General features: G+C 31.6%; 2 protein-coding genes across 2 annotated transcripts in view; one reads left to right on the forward strand and one right to left on the reverse strand.

The window, feature by feature from the left end:
• Snoo (Sno oncogene) overlaps positions 1-25,480 on the forward strand; it is a 229,714-nt gene that overhangs the window by 36,708 nt on the left and 167,526 nt on the right. The gene's annotated exons all lie outside the window — the stretch shown is intronic.
• Positions 10,932-12,243, reverse strand: LOC139093605 (uncharacterized). The gene is made up of 4 exons (XM_070644366.1): positions 12,211-12,243; positions 11,573-11,663; positions 11,232-11,504; positions 10,932-11,168 (listed from the first exon to the last, which is right to left on the reverse strand). Exons 2-4 carry the CDS (start codon positions 11,638-11,640, stop codon positions 10,994-10,996), a joined length of 516 nt encoding a protein of 171 aa, XP_070500467.1. The 5' UTR covers positions 11,641-11,663; positions 12,211-12,243; the 3' UTR covers positions 10,932-10,993.

Genomic DNA, 25,480 nt, shown 5'->3' on the forward strand with positions numbered 1-25,480 from the left:
TGCGAGTAGTAAAAAAAATATTATTACGACGTAAAATGTACAAGTTTAAGGCAAGAATGGAAATGAAAATAAAAATCAGTCATGAAAATAAATTTATAATAATAATTTTATGTATAAAGATGCGTGATTTTATAGCAAAAAAAAGCTTAAACGCATAAATTTATCTATTTAAATCCACATTTGTCACAATCTTAACATTATGACTAGTAGTGCTGTATGTAAGATACACGTGCAAATATTATTTATTCTATTTTACATCCCATAAATAAATAACAGCGAAAGGAAATGACTGAGTGCTGTCAGAATAAACATTAAAGTTATGCTGTCGATTCTGTAGATTTTTTTTTAAAGCTTGTTTGTTGAAAGAGACAAGGTTGATTTCAGTTACATTTTCCTTCTGGAATGTAAATAAATAAATTCATATTGAGACAGCCACATGGCAGCTAACCTAATAAATTATTATAAAAATTGTAATTATTCGACAAATAGGCGATTATTTTAATAGAAAATTAGCATGTGCTATGCTTGCCACTTTTTTAAATGATATTTCACACAATATATTGTAAAATTCATTGAATTTAATTGAATTTTTTACAAAATAAAAGTTGAAGTGATGAATATTTTGTATGGACAATATTTGAATTTTTTGTGACCGTTACTGCTTAAGTGCGCTTCCAATCATCAATGTCTACATACTTATTTCCTTATTTTTACCTCTCAACATAGACTAACATCATTTTACTTTTAAATTCACCGCTAGAACACTTCACTTACATCTCAAAATATATATAAATTCTTTATTTTCTTTCCCTTCCACTCACCTCATTCACTTCCTCGTGATTCTTTTGATTTCTTTCCAAACCACATCTTCTTTTTCTTCATGATCGAAGCGCCTTGTTTATTTCTATGAAATAAATATAAAAAAAGAATGAAATTCTTTTCAATCATTCGATTTCCTTTTAAAAAAATGTTGAAAGAGATGAAGGAGAAGTAAGTGAGTGAACATGATGATTAGATGTAAAGAAAGTGCTTTCATATTGTTATCAGTCATGTCTCTTTCTCATCATTATATTTGTATAAAGTTAATACCGAGTTGTGTATGATGTGAGTGGGTTTGTTGCTAGTTTATGGAAGGTAATCATAGCTACAAACTCATAAAAGCATGCAAATGTGACATTAGGTGGGATATCAGGTCACTAAGGGTACGGAGCTGTTGGTAGGGTTACTAAAGATTCACTGGACATGCTAAAGTATCCAAACTTCTAGGAAATACTCAGTCTATCCTCAAATCTAGTCAACAATCCTACACAAACACAAAAATCATGATAAATCAATGCATCGACACAGCTCGGGACATTTATTTCATGTTTTCCACTTTAAATTCACCTACTTACTGTGCATAAAGCTATGTAGACATGAAATACAAAAGGGAAGGAAGCAGCATAAGAAGAGGATGATGAAAGATATGACAGTATACTTTTATTATTGATTTATATATTTATGTAAAAGTAGAACTAAAGCTTAAAGTAAAAGCAAACTTCCATTGAGCTGGAAGTAAATGGAATTGAGTACGTCAATTGACGTCCTTTGAGGGTTTTCATAGAAAGAACCGATTTAAAAATTCTACACCTTATACTCGCTCATGCTTTTCATGTTCTTCCTTACTTCCCCCATTCCGTATCGCATCATGCAATGTTGATTACGTTACGATACGATAGACGACGTGGTGTTTATGCCAATATGGGCTTCAAACAAATTACATTTTACTTATAAGTTCCATAAGTAAACGAGATCAAAGGCAATGTCGCCGATAGACGAAAAACCGCACAAAAAGTAAGAAAATAAATAAAAAAATATTTATTTCTTGTTACTCGTCATGTCTCAAACCTTAAATGGGATTTACGAAGTCATACGACTGCACACACTCAGTTTTGTGCTTATGTTGAAATAAGCAATAAAATTGAAATATGTGAGCGGCATCAAGGAATGATGAAAAATAAAAATTAAAATTATCACATCATCAGACAAAATGCAAGACATTTTGTATACACAATGACATGACATTGTTTTCGGCTTTATGATACATCCATATAATAGTGAATTAGCTTTCATTGTAGACTAATAATGTCTCATTTTTTAGCGCGCAATTGTTTTGTTATTGTCTAATATTTAAAGAAAGAATTTGCAATATATGAAGTTAATTGGGGTATAATTTATGACTTCACCTGTATTGTATCATTTTTTTGCGCTGTTTGAGCTTTAAATATTACAAAACATTTGTTAGTAAACAAATCTGAATTTTGAAAAATTCTTTAAAAAAATCCGTTAAAAGCTCCACAACAAAGTATCACAACAACAATCAATCAATTCCAATTTAATTCAAATAAAATTCTTTAGTTTTTTAAGCCATAATAAAATACAATTGTCTTAATTGTATCTCATTTTTACGATCAAAAAATCAAACAATCGCTTCACATTTATAATTTGTGAGTCACTTTGTCGGCTGATTTCTAAGGTCATTTACGACTGTGCTATGGATTTCATTCATGCATAAAAATTTATAATTAAGTAAATCCTAAAGCATTATTCAGTCGATCGACCGCATCTAAGGTATGAAAAATGTGCAGTTCTTTGTACATGATGTGTATCTATTAATTCCGCTAGATGCTTCACCCTTCCATTTCAATCATTATTTACTGAGGCTGGATATTTTCTTTATAATTTTTCATTTTCGCAATATTTGCACCTTCTGAGCTTAGTTGTTATTAATTTGAGGCATGATGGAGGCAGAATGTGAAGTTGTGATTGATTCTGGTAGATTTGAGCGCATTTGAGTTTTTCAACGGTTTTTTGAGATTTGAATTTTCTAAACTGTTTGTAGTTTCACACCCTTTAGCCTTCAAATCTAATATAATATTCAATTTTAAACAGTAGCAACTTCAAAATTCCTCAACAAAGCCACTCCATCCACAACATAGCCAACCAGTCATTCAATTAAGCACAACAAAACAAGCCAACCTAACCATCTATTCCACAAAAAACACTTGAAAACCGATGCTAAAACTATAATAATAGTAAAAATAATTGCAATTCTCAGAGATTTCAACTCAATTCATCAACATTGAGTTGTTGTCAATCACATGCACAGTTGAATGGATTTGTAAGGCAATGAGCAGTAGCAGTACAAGTGTTTTAAAATAGAAGAAATGAAAAGAAGTAAAAAATGTATTAATGGAATTATAAATTGCAATTTGTGCAAAAGTTTAATGAGTATTATTACCTCGACACTGCAACTTAATCTCTTGTGTAGTGTCTCTATCTTATTTACACATTGCACTTTACAGAATTCCATCATTTATCATTTTTCACTATTGTGCCTATCTGTCTAACATTCACAATGGGATAAGACATCCTCAACAACAAAGTATGATAAATAATGCTTGCCTGACAAAGTCACTACTATGTGTACGGAAATGAACATTGAAATCAAATTAAAATGCCCGCGCAAAAATCTAACAATTTCATTTCAATGTTGATTGATAACTATCATGAGAATTGAGTTAGCTCACGGGTGCTACACAACAAACATGTGAATGTGACAGGGGCAACTCAACTAGAGTTGTGACTACCTCTCAATTTATATGCAGAATAGAGTATAATATATATATTGTGCAATTATTTTTTGCAAATCTAATTTGTTGTTTCATATATGAATGAATGATTTCTCATTGAGAATGAAATATTGAGTTGATGTTATTGTTTTAAAATTTAAAATGGAAAACAAATGTGAGACAAGTAAGGAGGACGTATGGATGGGGATTGGTGACATAAGGTGCAATTTGTATCAACATTTTAGAATCTATGTAGGATCTAGAATGGGATTTTCAAATTTAGGCTTTAAATACAATTTGAATTCAGATTCAGGAATGTATGGCAGTGATGGACAACCTGTGTGTCGCGGTGCATTGCTCACTACTGATCTATGTTCAATATCTATCAATATTCCATTCTTTAGTCATCTTGTAGCTCTCATTCTTAATAAATCAACTATATTTTATAGCTCTGATCCGTTTCAACATTCAATGTTACCTGGAGCTCCTAGTTCGTATTATCCTTATACATTAATTGATGGAACTGATTTCCTAGTCACTCCTGTAGCCTTTAAACGATGTCTATGGACACCTAGAATCCCCTAGATACTAAAATATGCTTCGACTAGCTACTCCTTAACTCCTAATTCCATTAAATCCATAAAATCGATCTGATCCAGACAAACTGATCCAAAATCCCTTCAAAAACTTTCAAAATATTGAAAAATTATTTATTTATTTTCTGTGGTTTTATTTCCATTCACAATATCCATACCGACAAAACTCCATAAGTTCTAGATGAATGCATACAGATATCTGTAATAAATATTGCAATTTAACAATGTTGTGCAATTGAATTAATTCAAAAGCTCACATGAAGCATAATTCAAATCTAACTGCTTACAAATTTATAATATTTTTGCAATGTTATTTTCCTCCTCGCAAATGTGTAAATTTCAATGTAACAATCTATCATATACATGTATCTAATTCAATCCTCTCTTTGGGATTTGTAGTTTTCACGATAAAATGCACTAACCAGTGCCAAGTTGAATGAAGTTTTCATTCATACAATTTAAAATGATTTATTCACTATGCAATGCAATTGAAACTGAGTAAAAAAAACGGCACTTTGTGGAGAAAAAAATATAAAAAAATACCAGGAAATTAGCAATCAAATGTGAAATTAAAAAACATTTATCATCCTCATGTGTTGAGCATAGTCGATGTACATATAGAATTGAACTATGCTTAAATATTTATTTTAAGGTGGAATGGAACCTTTTCTAAATATTTAATAGACCCCAAATAGTCAGTTATTGATGATAAATTGTCGATCAATGCGTGTGTAATTATATGATGAGGAATTTTAATGACTATGGTGGCGATTAAAGTGCGATTACAATTAATATTGTTACTCTTTGATTGTTATTGATAGATTTTCTCATTAATCTAAATGTTTTGTGCATGAAAAATTTAATAAATTGTGTGTAGGATTCAATAATTTATAGATATTGATGTTCTAGTGTCTGTTTTGGCTTAATGAACGTGTTTAACGGTTAGCTGAAGGAGGAGGGTCTTTAGCAGTGGTGGGCAACCTGTGTGCTCCGACATACTAGCCTTACCACCAAGGTGTGTCGCGGAACACAGGTTGCCCACCACTGGTCAATAGAATCCAATTATAACATGAACATCATTAGTTAATACGGAAATATTCAAGAAATTCTTTACAGTAAATTCTCAAATTGATATCTTATTTAAACTCATGCATCCCACAAAATGTCCTTTTTAAACTTAAACACTTCACTTACTTTTTATATTAAGATTCCTATCTCAATTTAAATAAAAACTTGCATTTTTTTGTACCAATGCCAATGTCATTTTCATATTTCCATAAGTACAAATTGCATACGAGCAAAAATAAAAGTGCACAGGCGTTGCAATGTCTTTATTCTATCAATTTAATTTAAGAACTACACAGAATAATAATAATTAATTAAATTCATTTAAATATATTCAAAAAAAGTTATGAATTTTTTTATCTGTTTCTCATTTAAAATTTATTAATTATAGATTAAAAGGCTAGTTGCCACACATTACAAGCTGTAGTAGCTGTAACAGCATTTTAATAATTTTTTGAATGATTCAGGAAGGAGGTGTCTTTGAGTTTTAGAGCATATTTTGACTGAATGATTGACTGGGTGACTACTTTGGCTACTGGGTTGGTATTTTGATTGATATACGTGTTTTGGATATGAGTTGGAAGCTGGTTGAGTGTGAAAATCAGTTACTGGATTGACTAAGTAGGTTATTTGCTTGTGGGGTTGGTGGTATTGTGAGTAATAATGCATTTATGCAGAAGGTTAAGGCATTATTGGATTGAAAATTGCAATTTTGGATGGATACGTCTGTAATGAGCACTATGATGCTGTCCAGATATTGAATTTTAAGGAGTATGCTCTATGATTTTCGTTAGAAGCACCTTAAACAACATATCAAGTCAACAACCCAAAACTGCGCTAATTATCAACCTATCTGTCAATTTTTACACCAGATTTTAGTAAAATTGATTTAAAACAGCAGCAATAACCAGAAAATATTAATTAACAAAAGAAATAACTGCCTAATGGTACCAACCATACAATTTATTTGAATAAAAATTGACTCAATATACAGCACATATCTATGAAGAAAGAGAAGAAAAAAAAAATAAGATCTATTTATGTCCCATGCCATTAGCTGTATGTTTAGTCATTTTTCATTAACAATTTTTAAAAAAAAAAAACAGCCTATATACGAGCGATTCATAACAGCAGCAACTATATAAGCTTGTTGAACATAGAAAAATTGTAATAAATAATTTAATCTATAATTAACATACACACTATTAGGCAGGCAATGGTGATGCCAATATATGTAACTGTACAAAAAAAAAATCTATATAAGTTTGTACAATGAGACAAATGTAGCAGATACAAGCATATTAGAAAGAAAAAAAAACTATAATGTAATCATAATAATAGTGAGTAAAGTAATTTAACGACTCTATGTACATGTAATGCAGGAAAATAATAAATTATCATGTCGTTTTGTGCTTTAAAATACATCAGGAAAACAAAAAAAAAAAATTGAAGTTACATTTTGTCGGCTCGTAGAATGAAGGCCAAAAGGTCATTAACTATCAAAGTAATTATGAATTTATGACAGTAATTACTGTGAGTGGGTGTTGTGCATTTTTTTGAGGCTAGTGGGGTTAATTGAGGGGGAAATTACTGCTTTTACTAGCGATTAACTTCTAGAACTGTTAAGCACAGCGGTCTCATCCTTAACAATGATGCTTATTGCTTGTGCTACTTTGAGAATGTACAGATCAATTGTGAACCATGACTTCCTTAGATGACGCCTCTTAAATTCTCTCTACTTTGCAGTTCGTACAGATGAATTGTGAACCATGGCCTAGGGTTTCCAGAATTCCGGTTCCCGGGAATGATTTTCGGGATTCTGAATTCCCGTTTTTGGAAACTCTACCATAGCCTAACTTAGATGACGCCTAAAGCTGGATGTTATGTTTAATTCTTAAATCTATATTATGTATATACAAGCTCAAGTATACAGTGCATAATTTCTCTAGTGATTGAAGGTGTAGGAACTAATTGTGAACTCTAGGAAGTTAATATGTATCAGAGCTAGAAGCTGACTCGGATATTGCATGGGAAAGTTGATTCCATTCAAAATTCGAGTCGACTTCAAGCATGTTTGTATAGAAAATGGGAAAGATTCTAAAAAATCTTACAAAACCCTATAAGAATCCCAAAAATCACCATCAAATCCCATCCTCACTCAATTTCTAACCTCAAAAGCTCTGTCAACCTCAACAAAAAATTTCAATTATCTTCAAATAGTTTTTAATTTCAAGTCATTATTTCACAATTTAACCAGTCAACCAGCCACTGAACAGTACAAAAAAAAAATTTAAAAGACACAAAAAACACTTGCAAAGCATTCACTTAATAAGAAGCACCAAAAGCAATTTGTTCAATATTGTGTAAATAATAAAGCGACAGAAGGAGAAAAGGTGCCATTCCATCATTATTATTATTTGCGATGTTGTCAAATTTTACTTCATTCACTTGAATTAGCATAAAAAACAAAAAAAAAAAGTTCACTCGCGTCTGTTCCATCATTAATTTCATTTTCAGCACAGAGAGTGAGAGGAGTACATGCTTTTTTATTTTGGCTTGCATAAATGACGCCAACGGAGAGAATTTCAGCAATACAGATATAAACAAGAAAAGAAATAACTTTTTTTTTTGACGACGAAGCGTCGTTGGCTCCGGATGGAGTTTTTGTAGGAAGAAGAAGCTAAACGCGCCAAAGAAGCAGTTGTGGCTTGTAACTTTTAATATACATTTTTGGTGCTGTTGTTGTTGTTGCGCATCCATAATGACCATGACATTATTTTTACGTACTCTTATGCCTGACTCTTGATGAAGATGATGATGAGTCCATTCCGTGAGATGTATGGACTGAATGTCTTAAAAGGTACGGCTATTGAAAAAATATTTTTTGTGAGACGCCGAATAAATGAAGAAGATTGAAAAATTATGGATGTGTAGATTGAATGGAACTAGACAGATCTATAGAATTATTTATTACATCCATACACAAACTCAAATGTACATTCATACTTATTAAAGGCATTGCATAAGGCTAAGCAGAAATAATTTTTGCCTCATTTATGATGCAAACATGATAAACGATGAAACGTTTGAAAAGCTAGACGATGAAACATGTGCAGAACATGGCGACAAATGACGGCAATTCAGACAACAACTTTATTATTTTTTTCATGTATATATACTTTTTTTTTTACTGGTTCTTGCACCACCACTTGCTCTTCGAAACGAGTTTCTTCTCGGTAAGATTTTCAATTTTTTTGAAATTGAACTTTTTTCTTGGAATTTTGAGATTTAATTTGTATTTAAATTGCTTGCTGATAGGTTGGGTAGTACTCCGAGTTGCACCAAGCGGCGGCAAGTGTGAGGTTTGGTATTAACCCGAGTTGCACAATGCGGTCGCAATGGTTAGGTTTGGTATTAATCCAAGTGCTCCGAGTTGCCCAATGAAGTCGCAAGGGTGAGGTTTGATATTACTCCGAGCAGTTCAATATGGTCACAAGTGCGATGCTATAAATACTCATAAACGGCTGTAGCATGATCCACACGTGTGTTTAAACACCTTGTTTAGGAGACTGCCTATGCTACACGACAAGCCGTGAGGATGCCCTCATGGTCACGTGATGACTGATTTCGCTCCATTTTTTACGGCGAAATGGAATTCGCCGTATTTTACTCTCCGAGTACATTGACTTTAGACGAAGATTAAACAAAAATCTCTAGAATGAATCTAACCAGATCTCTAGAATCAACAATATCAGCTAATTCTCAAGTACATCCAACAATAGCTTAGCATGAATTTACAAAAAAATCACATAAAACATACCGAAAAATTCAATTTTCGTTTGCCGGCGAATTGAAATTAATTTTTATACACACTAATTACAATAATAATAATAAAAAAAAAGGCAAGTGGCAGACAGAGAGCAAACAGCGGAGATGAACGAGACGTTTCATTAATGAACAGTAACAAAAAAAAAATCTCTCGAGTGCGAAGCTCAAATTGTTTACATTTCATCAAAAAACACATTCGACAGCAGTCGGTCGAATGAAAATCAATTTTTTTTTTGTTGTATTCGGAGAAGTTTTAAGCTTCATCAACTTATACATCGAGTAGGAATAAGAAGAATTGATTTTATATTTTATTCTCCACACATTCGTTGTCGTACAGTGCCTGGATAAAGTGGAATTGAAGAAAAAAAAAAGCAAAGTTCAAAAAAATTCCTCAATTACACACAAAACTCTGCCTTGATTACGAAAAGATTTCCTTAATTACATTCAATGCGTAGCCCGAAATAACCAAAATCAAATTCATTAATTTTGGATATTTTTACTTCTTATATCCAAATGTCTAGTCAATATATGTATTTGGCTACCGTTTCTCATCTCATCATTTGTTAATGAGATCTATTGCTGTTATTAATGATGATGATCATGATCTGTGTGGCTTAGACTTCCTTCTTCTTGCGAATTATCTCTCTATTCTATGCTTCACTGCCTGCTATGATCTCAAGTGCCATTTCTTCTTATACATTACATTTATCTACATTCCGTGTCTATTGAAAAAAAGTCAAATTCTCAGCAGTTCATGGATATTTGAAGAGTGAAATGGGATTATGGATTTATTAAAGGTGACTGGATGGCTGGTTGGGTTTTATGATTCGAATTGTTGAGTCTATTGACTTGAAGCTTCATTTAATAACTTGTTGGTCAACTTATTGGTAGCTATACTGCATGTATATCTAGTTTTTTACCCATACTCGCCGTTCATCTGCCTCTAGTGTGCTTAAAACAATTATTTTCATTAAAACAAAACTCCATCAAAACTGAAGAGAACGATTTCGATGCGTGAGGCATGTCTGGTTTACTTTAAGTCTTTGTATACTATTTTGAAAAATGTCAGACATCCATTGACGATGTTTGTTTGTTTAAGTGTTTCTATGTACAGAGAACATTCTCATTTTTTAAATGCACAAATTTACTTTATCGGAACGCAGCAACGTGATAATGCTGTGAATAGAGCAATTAGGTGTCTAAAATATGTATATTCATTGTTTCCCACACAATAACAGAGATTCCAGTTTATTTATTTTTAGATAAAAAGGCAAAATGAAATATTTGAGATTTATGATAATCATGTGCTTAATTTAGCTCATGTTTGGTTGATTGTGTTCGCAAAAAAATGAGCTAATTTGAATATGTAGATAAGCAGATGATAAGGAAAGGTCAATGAATAGCACAGAATTTTGCCAAATTTTGCTTCTTTGTTGAAATTGAGCAACTAAAGCCTGCTGTGACTTTTTGCGTAAACTTTTTATGATCCATAAATTGCGTTAGTTTGTGGATTCGCACGTTTCTTGCGTAAAAATATTCATTGTGTGACTTTTAAACAGTTTTCGGTGTAGATTGCGTATGACCTTTAATATTTGTGACTAAATATGACATTATGTGGACTTTAAAGTCCAGAATAAATCTAAATAAATTGAGTTCCTTGTTAAAACTCCTTTCACGCACATAGCTATGCGGATTAATCTAAAAACAATCTATTAATATTGATTTGCCATTTACCTGATAGATATACACACGACGCAACAATTCAAGGACATCCAATTTTGCTATTGCCATTTTATTTCTTGCATATCAAAACAGCTCAGTTGCGTTTTTATTTAAATTTAAATATTCCAATTCTCCAAAAAAAAAGCATTCAAATTCGTACGTGACTATTGCTTATGCTTCATTTATTCTTGCATATAAAATCGTTATATCATTCAATGGACAATCATTGGTATCAGTTTCGACATTTCCAATTCTCTTGATCACACCCATTCCATTATAAATTCGTCCAAAAATTGTATGACTACCGTCCAAGTGTTGACATGGAGCAAGTGTGATGAAAAATTGACTAAAAGCAGAGACCATAGAATAAAATAAGACAGTAATTGACTTAATGATCATAATATTTCACCTTCCATTAGTATTTGGACCACTGTTTGCCATTGAAACGATTCCAGCGCCTGAATGTCTTAATTCCGGATGTATTTCATCATTAAAACTTGCGCCATAAATTGATGTTCCTCCTCTTCCCGTCCCAGTTGGATCTCCTGTTTGGATCATGAAATTTGAGATACAGCGATGAAATTTAATTCGATTATAATAGCCTCGACGTGTTAATTCAGCAAAATTGCGACAAGTTAATGGTGCATGATTCCAATATAGCTCAATTGTAAAGTTTCCAAGACTAGAAATAGACAATTAATTAATTTTTATCAAGAATTTTTTGAGGCAAAATTAAAATGTCAAATTTACCTCGTTTCCATCGTTACAAATGGTGGTTGCCATGATTTATCCGGAATACCGTCCTTGTTGATCATCATTATGTCAAGTTCTATAATTAAATCTAATTAATTAATTAGAATTTTAAAGAACTTTTGTTTGTTTAAACTTTTTTCTCACAATGTTTACGTTACGTAAATTTTTACGTGACGTAAACGTAACTAAGGGATATTTTTAGAATAGAATGAGTAATTTGAGCACTTTTTTTGTGATGTGATGATATAAACGGCGCTTTGATAACATAACGTTATGTCAGCAATCAATTGATACTGAAATAATAAGCGAAATGTCAATAAAATTAAATTACACTTTCAACTGTCATTTGAAATTTGAATCTCAGGGTGCTAAATTTTAGGAAAATTCATATTTTTACACCCTTCAAATTGTTTCAAAATATTTTTGGTAAATTTAGTTAATTAATCGATTTAGAACGGAGATTGTACGCTGCGGCCTTAGTAAAACGTAAGTAACACGAAAACCTAAATGATATTAGAAGAATCAAGTGGTATTTCGTTCATAAGATCCAGTGAATTAAAACAAAACATCCAGTAAACCAGACAAAGTATGAAAAACAATAATTAAGCAATTACACAACAAATCAGCATAATAACCTGTTACTCATTCCATTAGAATTCTAAACAAACTTGTCGCATTCATCTAGACAGCTTGGTAACAAGACACTTTATCCAATTTTTACACGCGCATGAATTGCACAAATTCTCAAAATTTTAACAATACAACAATGATATTTTTGTGCGAAACAGTCATTTAATGTAGTCAAGCGTCTAATAATAGCATCTCTTTCTGTGATAACTCATTATGTATTGAAATTTATGGCAACGTTTGAACTCTCAAAATAGAATTTTAAAGACCTATTTTTTTTTATTTGCTGATATTGAGCTAACAATAGAGAATTCTATGAACAACAAGCAATAATCGAACAGCAAAAAATATTTATATGTGTCCAACAACAAAAAATGGTATCGACGTCGTCGCGACTACACAGTACTAGACGAATGGAATGAAATATAGTTTTGGAGTTGAGTTGAGTAAGGTTTGGGAATTTGGGAGCGCTTTTTGGTGGGAATCGGGTAAGAATATAAGAAGTCAATTCTAGAAGTAGATAGTTAGGAACAATATAATCAGCCAACCATGATAGACATCCAAAATGCTCTTAAATCGCGCCAATAAAACTTCAAAAACACCGCTCACAAAAATCATTAACACTTAAATTCGCGAAATGGAAAACAATCAGAACATTTTTCAAGCTTTTTTTGGAACATTAATTTCCGTCTACTCCGTCTGTAAATGTATTTAAAAGTGAATTTTATGTTATTTATGAATTATTCTTCACTAATTGTGCGAATTATAAATGGAAATAATTCATCCATTTACAAAAATATAAATCTGGCAATAAAGCGTAAAACAACAATATGTTGCCGAGTAAAGAGCTCACAGACGGGCCAGATAATATCAATTAATGGAGCTACAATTACCAAAATAAAATAAAAAGTAGAATCAATAAAGTGCTATAAAAAAACAGAGAGAAATTGAAATCATAAGTTTATGTAAATTCTCTTGCGTGTTTCATTCTTTACGTTCAAGGTCATTTCATGGCAAAATACTTTTTTGCACAAAAAGGCACACATATGTGAGTCGAGCAGAAAATAAAAAAATATTGAAGAATGGAGAGCAAAAGAAGACGGAATAACAATAATAATGATGATGATGTATAGATGAAGTATGTACAGCTGTGTATAACTGAAGTATGTATCTCTCTTTGCAACAACAAACAGCAATACAAATTATTAGTCGTGAAATCTCATTCGTATGATCTTGAAATGTTTGAGCAAAACATGATTTTGTGGTTTAATTGAATCTAGCGATATTTGTGGTTTTTTTCCTTTCTTTAGTCTGTAAAAAAACTTTAATAATAGTTACAATAATAGAGCAAAATCAAAGTTTTTTTTATAAGAGTTTCTATTGCTGTGTACTTCAATTATGCCAATTACTTTTTTGTAATTTTGACGTTAAATCACGTTTAGATCATAGTCAACGGAATATGAAGAATTGTCGAAGCTTGGTCACTAGGTGATGGGCTTTAAGACGCATAAGTTATGTAATTTTGTTAAGTTATGCAAGAATTTGAATGTTTGTGCTTTTTTTAGCATCATTTGCTCAAATTTTGAATCTTTTTGCTTAATTTAGCATCTTTTGCTCAGTTATTGCATCTTTTTGCTCAGTCTTTGTACAATTTTTGCATCTTTTTGCTCAGTTTAGCATCATTTGTTCAACTTTTGCATTATTCTGCTTATTTCAGCATTTTCGCATTATATTGCTCAATTTAGCATCTAAATTTCCTCATTTCTTGCATTTTTTGCTAAATTACGCACCATTATCTAATTCTCTGCATCTTTATGATTCTTTTCTGCATTGTCTTGCATTAGCTAATAGCAAATCTTCTAAAAATCTCCATTCCCAGTTGCCAAACTGTAACCACAGCTTCATTCCCATCTCATTCATCCAATTCACAGTCAGTTTTTAAAAACGAGCTCATTAGAGCACTTACAATTCCGCCTTACAACCACAAAAACTGAAGAAAAAAAAATCATTTTCGGTCTCCGCAACGAATTTTCAATCAATTTAATTTGTCGCCGTCTATGCCAAGACTCGAGCTAGCTTTTGGTAGCCCATTTTGCTAAAATTACGAAATCTATTTTCTGTGAGGTTGCTACTGACTGCCAAAAAAAAAATATTATTTCTTATTATTCGAACTTCCTCCATGGAAACCTCTTTCAGGGTCGTCAATTAGAATTTTAATGGTGAAGAATTTTAATGAAAAATTAATTAAATAATTTGAGTCAGAAGTCACAGAGATCGTCTCATTTTATTCGTCATCGTCTATAATAATTCTCTCAGGAGATTCGCTATAATCGTGCTGTATTTGCTAATGTATTAGTCGACACTAGTCTCACACTGTGTCAGTTCTTTTATATTCGTGGATGATGAGATGGAAATGGAAAAAAAATTAATTTTTTTTTTTGTGAAAATTATTAATTAATTAGTTTATTAGCTTCGACTCATATTTCCTCTATCGTTCTCGCCTCTCGTCTTGCTTCACCGCAGCCAATCTAATTATAAAACTCCAATTTACAACTTTTCTTTCATTAATTTTCACTACACGATCCGTACTTCCACTATCAGAGAATTATATTCATTTCGTTTTTTTTTTCGATGTTTGTCTCACTTTTGTGTCTATTTCTAGATGATGAATGATGAGAATTGAAGAATTCTCGTTACTTTGATCATTTTAATCAGTTTCTTCCTTATTGGTTGAGTCAGAGGAGGAAATGAGGAGAGGAAAGTCATGATTTATTGAGCTTTTTGATGTTATTGCTCAGTTTTTGCATATTTTTTGATAAATTTTGCTTCAAGTTGCTCAAAGTTTAAACATTTGCTCAGTTTTTGCATCATTTTGCTCAGTTTTTGCATCATTTGCTCAGTTTTTGATAAATTTTGCTTCAAGTTGCTCAAAATTTGAACATTTGCTCAGTTTTTGCATCATTTTGCTCAGGTTTGCAACTTTTTTGCTTCTTTTGCTCAGTTTCTGATAAATTTTGCTTCAAAATTTGAATATTTTTGCTCAGTTTTTGCATCATTTACCCGCATTTTCTTATTAAAATCTCAAACATCCGTTAAAATTTTCATTTTTTTAATAAGACAATTCTTGAATAAAATTTGCTTCTTAATGTTTGACGAATCAAACGTACCGAAAAATAGTAAATTCTTCATCCTCTCCACCACTCATCATCTTGATGATCCGTAATGTTCATTAATTTCCTTTAATTTAAATCCAATTAACTTTTTTTCCTTCATCTTATTAGATAAATTTATTTGAAATTATTATTGTAAAATGAGTGTAGCTCGGAAGTTAAAAAATGTTTTTAAGAAGAAATAAATTTTTCCTTTTCTTCTTTCACACTTCACATTTAAGCTGAATTTATATATAAACAGAATGTAGGAAGCTTTTTTGGGGTCTTAATATTTCAAGCTGAATGAAAATTAATTAGAAAATTTCATCTGTCAACATTTTGTTTCATGTTTAATTAATTCTGATGTATTTTTCTTGTTTATTTCTAGGTGAGTGTAAGATTAATGCAGTCTCATATTCATATTTATGATTGTGAATGGACATACAATGTTGCATATTTAATAAATTAATGAATGCAAGGTTGGTAAACAGTATAAATTCCAAATTTGACGTTGCTTATTGATGTCACACGATACATCCCACGATTTGTTTCCGTTGGACGACCCTTTTATGATGATTTGCGCAAAATGGTAAGAAAATAAAGGCAAAAGTAGTAAGGAAATGTTTGGGATTTTAGGGGGGAACTGAACGCAGTTATGGGTTTCGGCTGTTTTATTGGTTTGCAATGTTTAGAAGAAGTTTCAAAAGTAAAGTGCACCTATCTGACAGTTCTTGTACAGTCATTTTTGCCTATATATGGCTCGATACCCAAGATATCACTCTGTACTGTCAAGATGACGAGTTAAGAGTCTTCAATTTAGTATTTGTCAGCTTTCAATGAGTCAGTCCTGCTTATTAATCTTCCCTTGATCACTTTAAAGCAACCTCAGTGTCTCAAACAGCCACAAATCCCCCAAACTGACCAAAATACCTTCCAATTCTCATTCACAACCGAGTAAAAATTCGCAAGAAAACAAAATTCTTTCCTCATTTCTTTTTTATTCATAAGTTTATTTATAAAAGTCGTGAAATTTTTTAAAGAAGAAAAAGAAACTTATTTTCATTGCCAACTGATATTCAATATATGTGTTCACATATAATTCTGACTAATTGCGATGATATTCACATTAAAAATTATCCCACACACAATGAAAAAAAAAGCTGGAAAATGTGAGTGGGGAAAATGTCAATTTGATCTTTGAAGTATTTAGTAAATCGAATGAGAAATGAGGGAATTGATGACTAAAGGATTTTCTTTTGAGATTGTCATCGAAGAATTTTAGGAATTTTAATGAAAATGTGATCTTGTGGTTGGGAAAAATAGAGCAAATGACGACTTTTTTGAGGAATTTTAGTGGGAAATTCATCATTTTGGGTTTGGTTGAATTAGAAAAGGAAGAATTTTGGCTTGAACTTGGCTTGAATATCACAAGTCGGTTGATTGAGCCAAATTGCGAATTGAATCAATCCGTAAGAGTTACGTCGATCTAGGGCCGGATTTTAGGACGACTAACCTAATTGTTGTATTCAGGTCCATTGACTAGACTTGGAAAACTCAAGAAAAATTATAATTTTCTGTTAATAAATCCACAAACTCACTTCTCCTCCATGCCAGTAGGAGTCTCATCATTACATCCATATCTATTGTATATGTCAGTGTCTATGAGTCTATCCATCTTCTTCTGTTAATTTGTCGCGATGCGGGATAGCTCGACTAAGAAGAAAAAATAATTCAAACTAATTAATTAATAATAAAGACGCGAAATTTTCTACTTTCTTGTTCAAGTCAGGCATTGAGAAAGGCAAATAAACAACAAAAAAAAAATTGAAATCTCGTCGGTCTCCATCTCAATCACGCGGCGGGCTTTTTGTTTATTTTAAAATAAAATTTTTAAGAGAAATTCAAGTGAAAAGTTTTTTTGAGAATTTCTTAATTGGAAAATGATTTTTTTTTGGAAAAATATTTTTAGTGAGCGTGATTTTGAAATGAAATAATAATAAAGAGAACATGAAAATCGCGTTTAAGAATAACAACGAGCGGAAAAATTGATGAACAACAAAAATTTCTTTTTTTTTGAGTTTTTTTTTGTTATGAAATAAAAATTTTTCTTTATTTTTTAATTTTCTGAATGAATTGGGATTTTTAAAAATAATGATGTTGTGCTGCGGCAGTTTGACTTTTGGATTTTAAAATTGTAGCTAAAATTTTTGAAATTTATTTAAAATTTAAATATTTTAATTTGAATTCAAAAGATGAAAATTGAAATCCAATTTTAAAATTTAACTTAAATTATGATTTCAGAAATTTAAAATTTGAATCTTTATCTTTAAAAACTTGAAAACTTAAATTAAAAATTTGAAAAATTAATTTTACAATAAATGCGCTTAAGCCGACGACTATTCAATCTTAACTCCCAAAAATTTTCTCAAAAATCTCAGTAATTTTTTATTGAAGACATTCTGAATAAACAAATACACACTTTTCGACACTCATCTCAAGCTGAGATTTGTTTTAGACATTTCCACATAGCCCATACACTCAGTAAATTGTAAAAACAATGGCAATGATTTTATAATGATTTGTTATGATTTCCAAGAACATAAAAATCCGTAGTTATTCTTTCGTAAGTCAGGAAGTTTTAAATTCTATACGCATTTTTCATTTTTCATGGATTACCGTTCCTAACATTCTTATCTTATCCGTAAAGATACAATTTAAAAACAAATAAAAATGCCATAAACAAGTGAAATATTTTGAAGTTATTTTTGAGACATAAATTAAAAGTGACTTAGTGAGGAGCTGAATATTTCTTCTATTTAAATTGGATATACCGATGCGATTAGTTTGAATAAAAAAAAATATTTTTAGACATTTTCTTCCCTACCCAAATAAAATTATTTTTTCTTCTTCATGATGCGCCTGCCTTTTGTGAATTTATGGAACACATGGAATATTTTGTGTACGCGCACTGAGTAACACCTTCTCAAAAAACATAACATAACATGCAACAGAACATGAGATATGAAAATTCCAGACATAATCTAGACACGTGTACATATTGAGTCATGTGAGTTTGAGTGAAATAATTAAAATTACATCTGACTTGATACATGCTCATTACATTCTATATCGCTTGTGCTGCATGGAACAGGAAGATAAAACTTGTTCAAATTGAACAATTTTTTTTTAAACATCAATTACAGACGCAGGCATAAAAATGTATAAAATATTGGAAAGAAATTTATGAGAATTTTCCGGTGAAAATTTTCTTTTACATTTCTCATCTGGTTTTGTCGTGTGATGAAGGCTTCTTCCCGTGAATTTATGAATGCTGAAAAGTGCAATGGGAATGAATGAATTTTTTTTTGTTTATTAATGTCAAAAACATTCATTTGAGGAATTGAATTTTTGGTAAAAATTTCAAATTTGAGTCAAAATTTCAAGAGATTTTGACAGATTTTAGACAAAATATTCAAAAAATTCGATAGAAAACTTTAAAAATCGTCAAAATTTATCAAAGTTTCCAAAAAAAATTCAATTTTTCATCTTAATTCGACGACAAATTTCAATTTTAATTCAAAATTCTATTTTAAATTGCAAATCTTTCCAACAAACATCCTCCAATAAATCTCCAATATCTCAAAACCCATAAAAAACTTCTGTTACAACAATTATTCAACCAGTAATTAGATCCAATTTTATAAATTTCATTCCAAAAACTCACAATTCACGTCTATCAATTAACAACAATTGCAAGACCATTTTCTGAGATTTATGTGACTTTTGTTGTTCCTTATTTCTCTCCTTTAATGCTGGTTCCATTCAAACATGTGCAATATTACTTAACAAACTGTAGTGCTGCATAGAATCAGAAATTCGAATACTAGACAGCATAAAGTACAGCATAAAATATGTAATATGACAACATGAAACATTAAAAAACATAATTTATTTATTTATTTCCTTTATTTCATCACCCTAAATTTTCTGAAAAGACATTTTGATTGTGAATTTATTGTCAGCTTATCCGCATACACCTTCCATTGTAATATCACTTGAGTGCCCCATCTGGTTAGTCATCAAAATATTTGGCAATATAATCAAAATCCTACGGGCGATAATATTTACGATGAATTGAAATTAAAAATTTAATAACAAGTCATGGCGACATTTTTATTGTTATATTTTTTCATCTCATCTTGTTGGCAATAAAATAAGGAGTTGCATGGCAGTAAAAAAATATATCACAAGTGCCACAAAAAATCTAACGATTTGTGGTTGATTCTTTTTCTTCTCACATTTAATTAACGCAAAATGCTGACTTTATTGGATGATATTGCATCATTTTGTGAGAGAGATTTATGATTTTAAACAGACAAAAAGACATCTCCGCATGACTTCTGGTTGTGATTCTTGAGATTGATGTTTGTTATTCAGAAATAATTTTGAAATTGCAGGCCTGGCCGCAAGAAACATAAAAAAAATTGTAAAGTCAAAGAAGAAAGATCTTCTTTTTGAGTTGGAACCACATGAAATACGTAAAATGTGATTTTATTTCCTTATTTAAAAGATAAAATGAGAATTGGACAGGGTTGGGAGTTGATTTGAGATTAGTGAGCAAACTGAGCAATAATTTGAGCAAATTCTAACTGAAATATTGAGAAAACTGGGCAAATTGAGTTACAATTTTAGTAAATTGAACTAAAATTTGAGCAAATTGAACTGAAATTTGAGCAAATTGAACTGAAATTTGAGCAAATTGAACTAAAATTTGAACAAATTGAGTTAAAATTTGAGCAATTAGAACTAAAATTCGAGCAATTTGACCATCACATTCAAAACAAATGCACTAAACAAACACAAAACTCACATATCTACTGATTCCATTCCATCTTTCTCCAAACAACAATTTTTCCCCATTTCAAATACATACTCCACATACACATTCATACGCACGAAATGTTCCTTTCATCTGCTTCTCTGTTTTCTTCTTTAAATGTCGACAGCCAAAAACGATTCATCATAAAAAAAGAGAAGCAAAAGAGAGAAAAGCATAAAAGAAAAATTCAAAGCGATTTTTCAACTGCCATCCATGGATTTTCTTTTTGTTACTTTTACTTCCTTTATCTTTAGGCATCGACTTGGCATATATATTTTAAATATTGTAGATGTATGGAACTGTGAGGTTGGGAGTTGGGTGGTTGAAGACGCATTGAAGATGCATTTGAGGATTCTGTATCGGAATTGAGGGAAATTGTAGGTTTTTGAGGTAGAATTCATAAGAAAATTGATCAAAATGTTAGGAATTCCAACGAAACTTACTTGCTGACCGTACAGATCAAGTGTGATCCATTGCCTCCCTCAGTCGCCACCTGAAGCTGGCTCTATCCCTGGCTACCGCTTACAAATTACTAATTACAACAAAAACTGCACCAAAATCCATCAAAAGACAATCTGCACCACATCACATCCCATCCCATAATATCCAGCACACAGAAAAAAACACAACTAAGCGCTTGTCAAGAAGAAAATAAGGAAAAAAATCTTGAAATGACTTAATAGATAAGCTCTTAGGACTGTTTTGTTCTGTCTTCTGTTACACTTTTTACTTTGCTCTATTCTTCCATCTCCTTTTACCCTCCCGTAGACATGAAAGAAAGCTTCTCATTCAAGCTATGAATAAGAAATGAGAACGAAGAAAAAAAATGTCGGGAGCTTTTCTTCCTCATTTCATACTTTATAGAATTTTTAAGTAGTATGGAGGGTGTTCTTTAGATAACATAATTCCCACTGAGCTTTTAAAATGAAAGGAAAGAAAGAAAAGCAAAAAAAAAATATGAAATGGCTTTAATGTTAATGAAATATTTAAGTCGTGTAGAAGCACAGAGGAAATTTTTCATTATAAGATAGGAGAAGGAAATTGAAGAAAATGTCATTATGCTGTGACATTTTTTTGATGATGTAATGTTGAGAGAATTAGGATTTGCTGTGATTTTTTTTTTGGGATGTTTTGTGATTTTTTTGGGATTATTTAGTTACTTACTGTAAAACATAGTTTGTAAGTTGAGATTAGATTACTACAAAAGGCTTTCCATTTGGCTCTGTTGCTGGCTTTGTGACCTTGTTTGTACAAATTCTCTGTCTACAAGTTGAACTGACTTTCATTCATTACTATTGCAGCTATTGGCTGCCATTTTGCCAGGGGATTCCAATTAAGGGCGGTGTAGCATACTTGTTATTAAGAGAAATCGATGCCGAGACTCAGAAAGTCTCGGTCCTGGTTTTGAGAGTTTGTCGAGATCGATAATTCGGGCAACCTTACTTGTATTTCTGTTCCAGCATTGATATTCTCTTTGACATTCGTCTTTCGAAGTGTATGTCCTATCCAGATGTACTTTCTCATCTGTATCTCCTTATTGATGTCTTGTTGACCTGCTTTTTGACCAGAAGCTTCTCATTTGAAGCTCAATCCTCTGGATTTTCAATCAACTTTTTTTTTTTTTTTTTTTTTTAATTTTTGTTTATTTGTATATAATTTTATAATTGTAATAAAATGTTTAATTCTTATTAACTTGATTATTCAATTCAGTTGATTCACATCACAATATAATTCATAGAAATGCTCTCTAACCCTAGACTTGAATAAGTTTACTGAGAATTTGTTCTTTACAGACATTGGTAACGAATTAAAGAGGTTAAGGGCTCTAACATAGAAGTCTTTAACCTTAACTGTTAGTTTACGCTTGATTTTGCCCCTCACAAGGAATTTTGGCTTTAAAATTGCTGAAAAATCAATTTTCTTCAACTTACGACATTTTCACTTAATTAACTTATCGATTCAGTTCCCCGAAAAAGCCACTCATTCTTCTCCATATTCCCAATCCCATTTCTTCCTTTTGTCATCAATTTTATTCCCCAAAAAACGAAAATTCTTTATGCTCCAATTTTATTTTCTTCTTTCCATTCTAAAGTGCGGAAATGAAAGTTTAAGAACATCCATTTTTCATACATTCACTTATTCATGAATATGATAAAAAGACATTATTTATAATTTATTATTAGTGATGTCATTGTTATCAACACCGTTATTGTTAGTGATTCCCATTCAGAATTGAGAATATAAAGAGACATTTATGTTCCCTTCATCTCAACTACATTAAAGTGATGAATTTTACTTCCATTGACATTCGATTAATTAAAGTTTCACTGACTCAATTCATTTTGTATTCATTAGTGCTTCTCCGACCCCAAACATCAACCCGCAAAAAAAGGCTTTTCGACTTATATAATCGCATTATCATCAAATAAAAGCATCCATTTTAAGTGAAGTGATCGATCAATCATGCGAATACGTAAATAATGAAAGAAAATGTGATGAAAAATCACTTACGATATCGTGTTACGTATTAAGCGTGTATGGTGTAAGGGTTTCAACTGGTTCCAATTGTTAAAATCATTCTTAACCACGTGCTATGTTGCTATTCATAAAATCAATTTTTGTATGCCTTTTTTCACACTTTTAGTAAGTAACCCCAATTTTTTTTTTGCCGTGAAACCAGAAAGTCATCAATCATTCCCAAAGAAGCTATAGTTAGATGAATAAAAGGTGCTACATCTACGCCTTCTCATCAAATCATTATGCAATTGTGTGTTTATATCACTTACACATACAGCTACAGCTACTAGCATCCCCTTCAATAAAAAATTTATACAATATCATTCCAATATCCAGAAACCATTTATAATTCCTTCTTTTTTTTGCATGGACGAAATGACTTGCAAAAGTTATTGGTAACTTACTAGTTATTTTTTTATTGCTGTTCTTGTTGTTGTCGGTGATTTTGGGATATTTTCACTTGCTTTCTTGTGACTTGAGAAATGCATTAGATTGATGATTAGGTGTTGAAGGTTTTTTTTGGATTGTCATGGGGATGAATATGATGGGATTTTTGACAGGAACATGGGGGTGGAAGTAAAGTTGAGTTAGTTGAGTTGTTAAGGAGTGATTTTTGAAATTTATTCTTAATTTTTAGCATTATTGTAGTTTTTTGGGCATTAAAATTAAACTGCTGAACATCAATCCAGATTCCGCAGAGCATCCGTAAAGTTAAGCATTGATTAAGCTTGGCTACACTTCAGTCGGGCGTTAATTCAGTTCTGCGTCACTTCAGCTGAGCTATGCGGTACTTCAGCTTATTGTTGGTTCGGCTATGCGGCAATCATAATACAACACTAAACCCAGTCATAATCCAAATAATCCTCAACAAAACTTCCCAAAACTCCTCTCATCCCAACATCCCATCTCAAATTACCCAAAACACTTCTTCTCCAACAAACTCAAAATTAAATTAATTATATCTATAAAATATCTCAAAGGATACTTTTGAGAACAAATTTTTGTTTCCATGTCTTTGAACTTTATATTAAATTATTCTTCATATATCTTCAGCTAGTTCTTCAGTCTAACGAAAAATTCAAAGAGAATTTAAACTTCTTTTTCACCTTAAAAACTTTATTGGTGGAAAATTCTGAGAAATGAGTTGAATGAGATGTTTTTATTGGGTTTTGGTTTCAATTTTCAAGGTTTATAGACACGGATAGATGAGAGTGTTTGATGATGGAGTGATTGTTTGTTGGAATTAAACCACAGGTCAATGGTATTTGGTATTTTATTGCTGGAAATCAATTTCTGTTGCTGAATCCAGAGTTGCGAAGGCCGATGTCGGCGGCCGAGAGAATCGGCCAGTCGTTCATCGTTTTTATCGGCCATCGTTTTTTATCGCTCGCCGTTTTTTATCGGCCGCCATTTTGAAAAAATAAACGGCCCGCCGTTTTTATCGCTCGCCGTTTTTATCGGCCGCCGTTTTTTATCGGCCGCCGTTTTGAAAAAATAAACGGCCCGCCGTTTTTATCGGCCGTCATTTTTTATTGGGTAACGTTTTTTAAAAATTACAAAAGTTATTGATCGAGCGACTTAAGGGCATTTTTGTCCCAGTAATCAGTAATTGATTAATTAGTCACTTTAAGATCTACAAAACGAGATTCAGTAGGATCCAAGTCACTTCCTAACTCACAAAACGAGATCCAGTAGGATCCATCAGTCCACAAAACGAGTCCAGTAGGATCCAGGTCACTTCCAAATCTTAAAAACTATATCCTGTAGGAATCAGATCACTTCCAGACTTAAAATATAAGATCCAGTAGGATCCAGTTTTTTTTCAGACCTAAAAACAAGATCCAGTAGGATCCATATAACATCCAGATACATAAAAACATGATCCAGTAGGATCCAGTTTTCTTTCAGACCTAAATAACAAGATCCAGTACGATTTAAGTCACTTCAAACTTTGATCATTAAACACTGTAAAAACATCGAAAGCATTGAAAAACACCTCGTGTTATTGTTTTTGTTGTTGTTGTTTATGAAAATGAAAAATTGTTAATTATAGCATATATGCGTTGATTTGAAACTTTTAATCGCCGTTTTTTATCGGCCGCCATTTTGAAAAAATAAACGGCTCGCCGTTTTCATCGCTCGCCGTTTTTATCGGTCGCCGTTTTTTATCGGCCGCCGTTTTCAAAAAACAATCGGCCCGCCGTTTTTATCGCTCGCCGTTTTTGACAACTCTGGCTGAATCAAGCTTATTTGAGCTTTATAGTAACTCAAGTGAGTCTATATAGGCCTTAGTGAGTCAATAGACATCACAGGCCATTTATAGCTGCCCTTAAACTTCTCATTAATCCAAAACAGTCCCAAAAGTTCCTCAAAAGTTTAAATTCTCAAAATAATTACAAATTTACCTGTAACATCCAGAAAACAAACAAAATATCCAACAATATCCCGAATTAAATCCCACATTACCCAAACAAAAAGGTACAAACATCCTTAAACCTTCCAGGAGCACATCCATTAATAATCGGACCATAAAAATTGAACAGAAAACTTTTAGGTCCAAAACAAAATTGTTAAAATAACAACAATTATCACAAATAAAACAAGTTTTTGCTCCTTAAACATCCTTAGTATCCCATAAAAAGCAGCATAATTTCATTCCTTAATTGTTTTAGACACAACAAAAAATTCAACAAAACAGAATAAAAAGTATTTTTCATTTCTAAAACTTAAACT

The sequence above is a fragment of the Chironomus tepperi genome, unplaced genomic scaffold (genome assembly GCF_022539635.2).
Source record: "Chironomus tepperi strain 1889 unplaced genomic scaffold, CSIRO-AGI_Ctep_v1 contig_337, whole genome shotgun sequence".
Classification (NCBI taxonomy): domain Eukaryota; kingdom Metazoa; phylum Arthropoda; class Insecta; order Diptera; family Chironomidae; genus Chironomus; species Chironomus tepperi.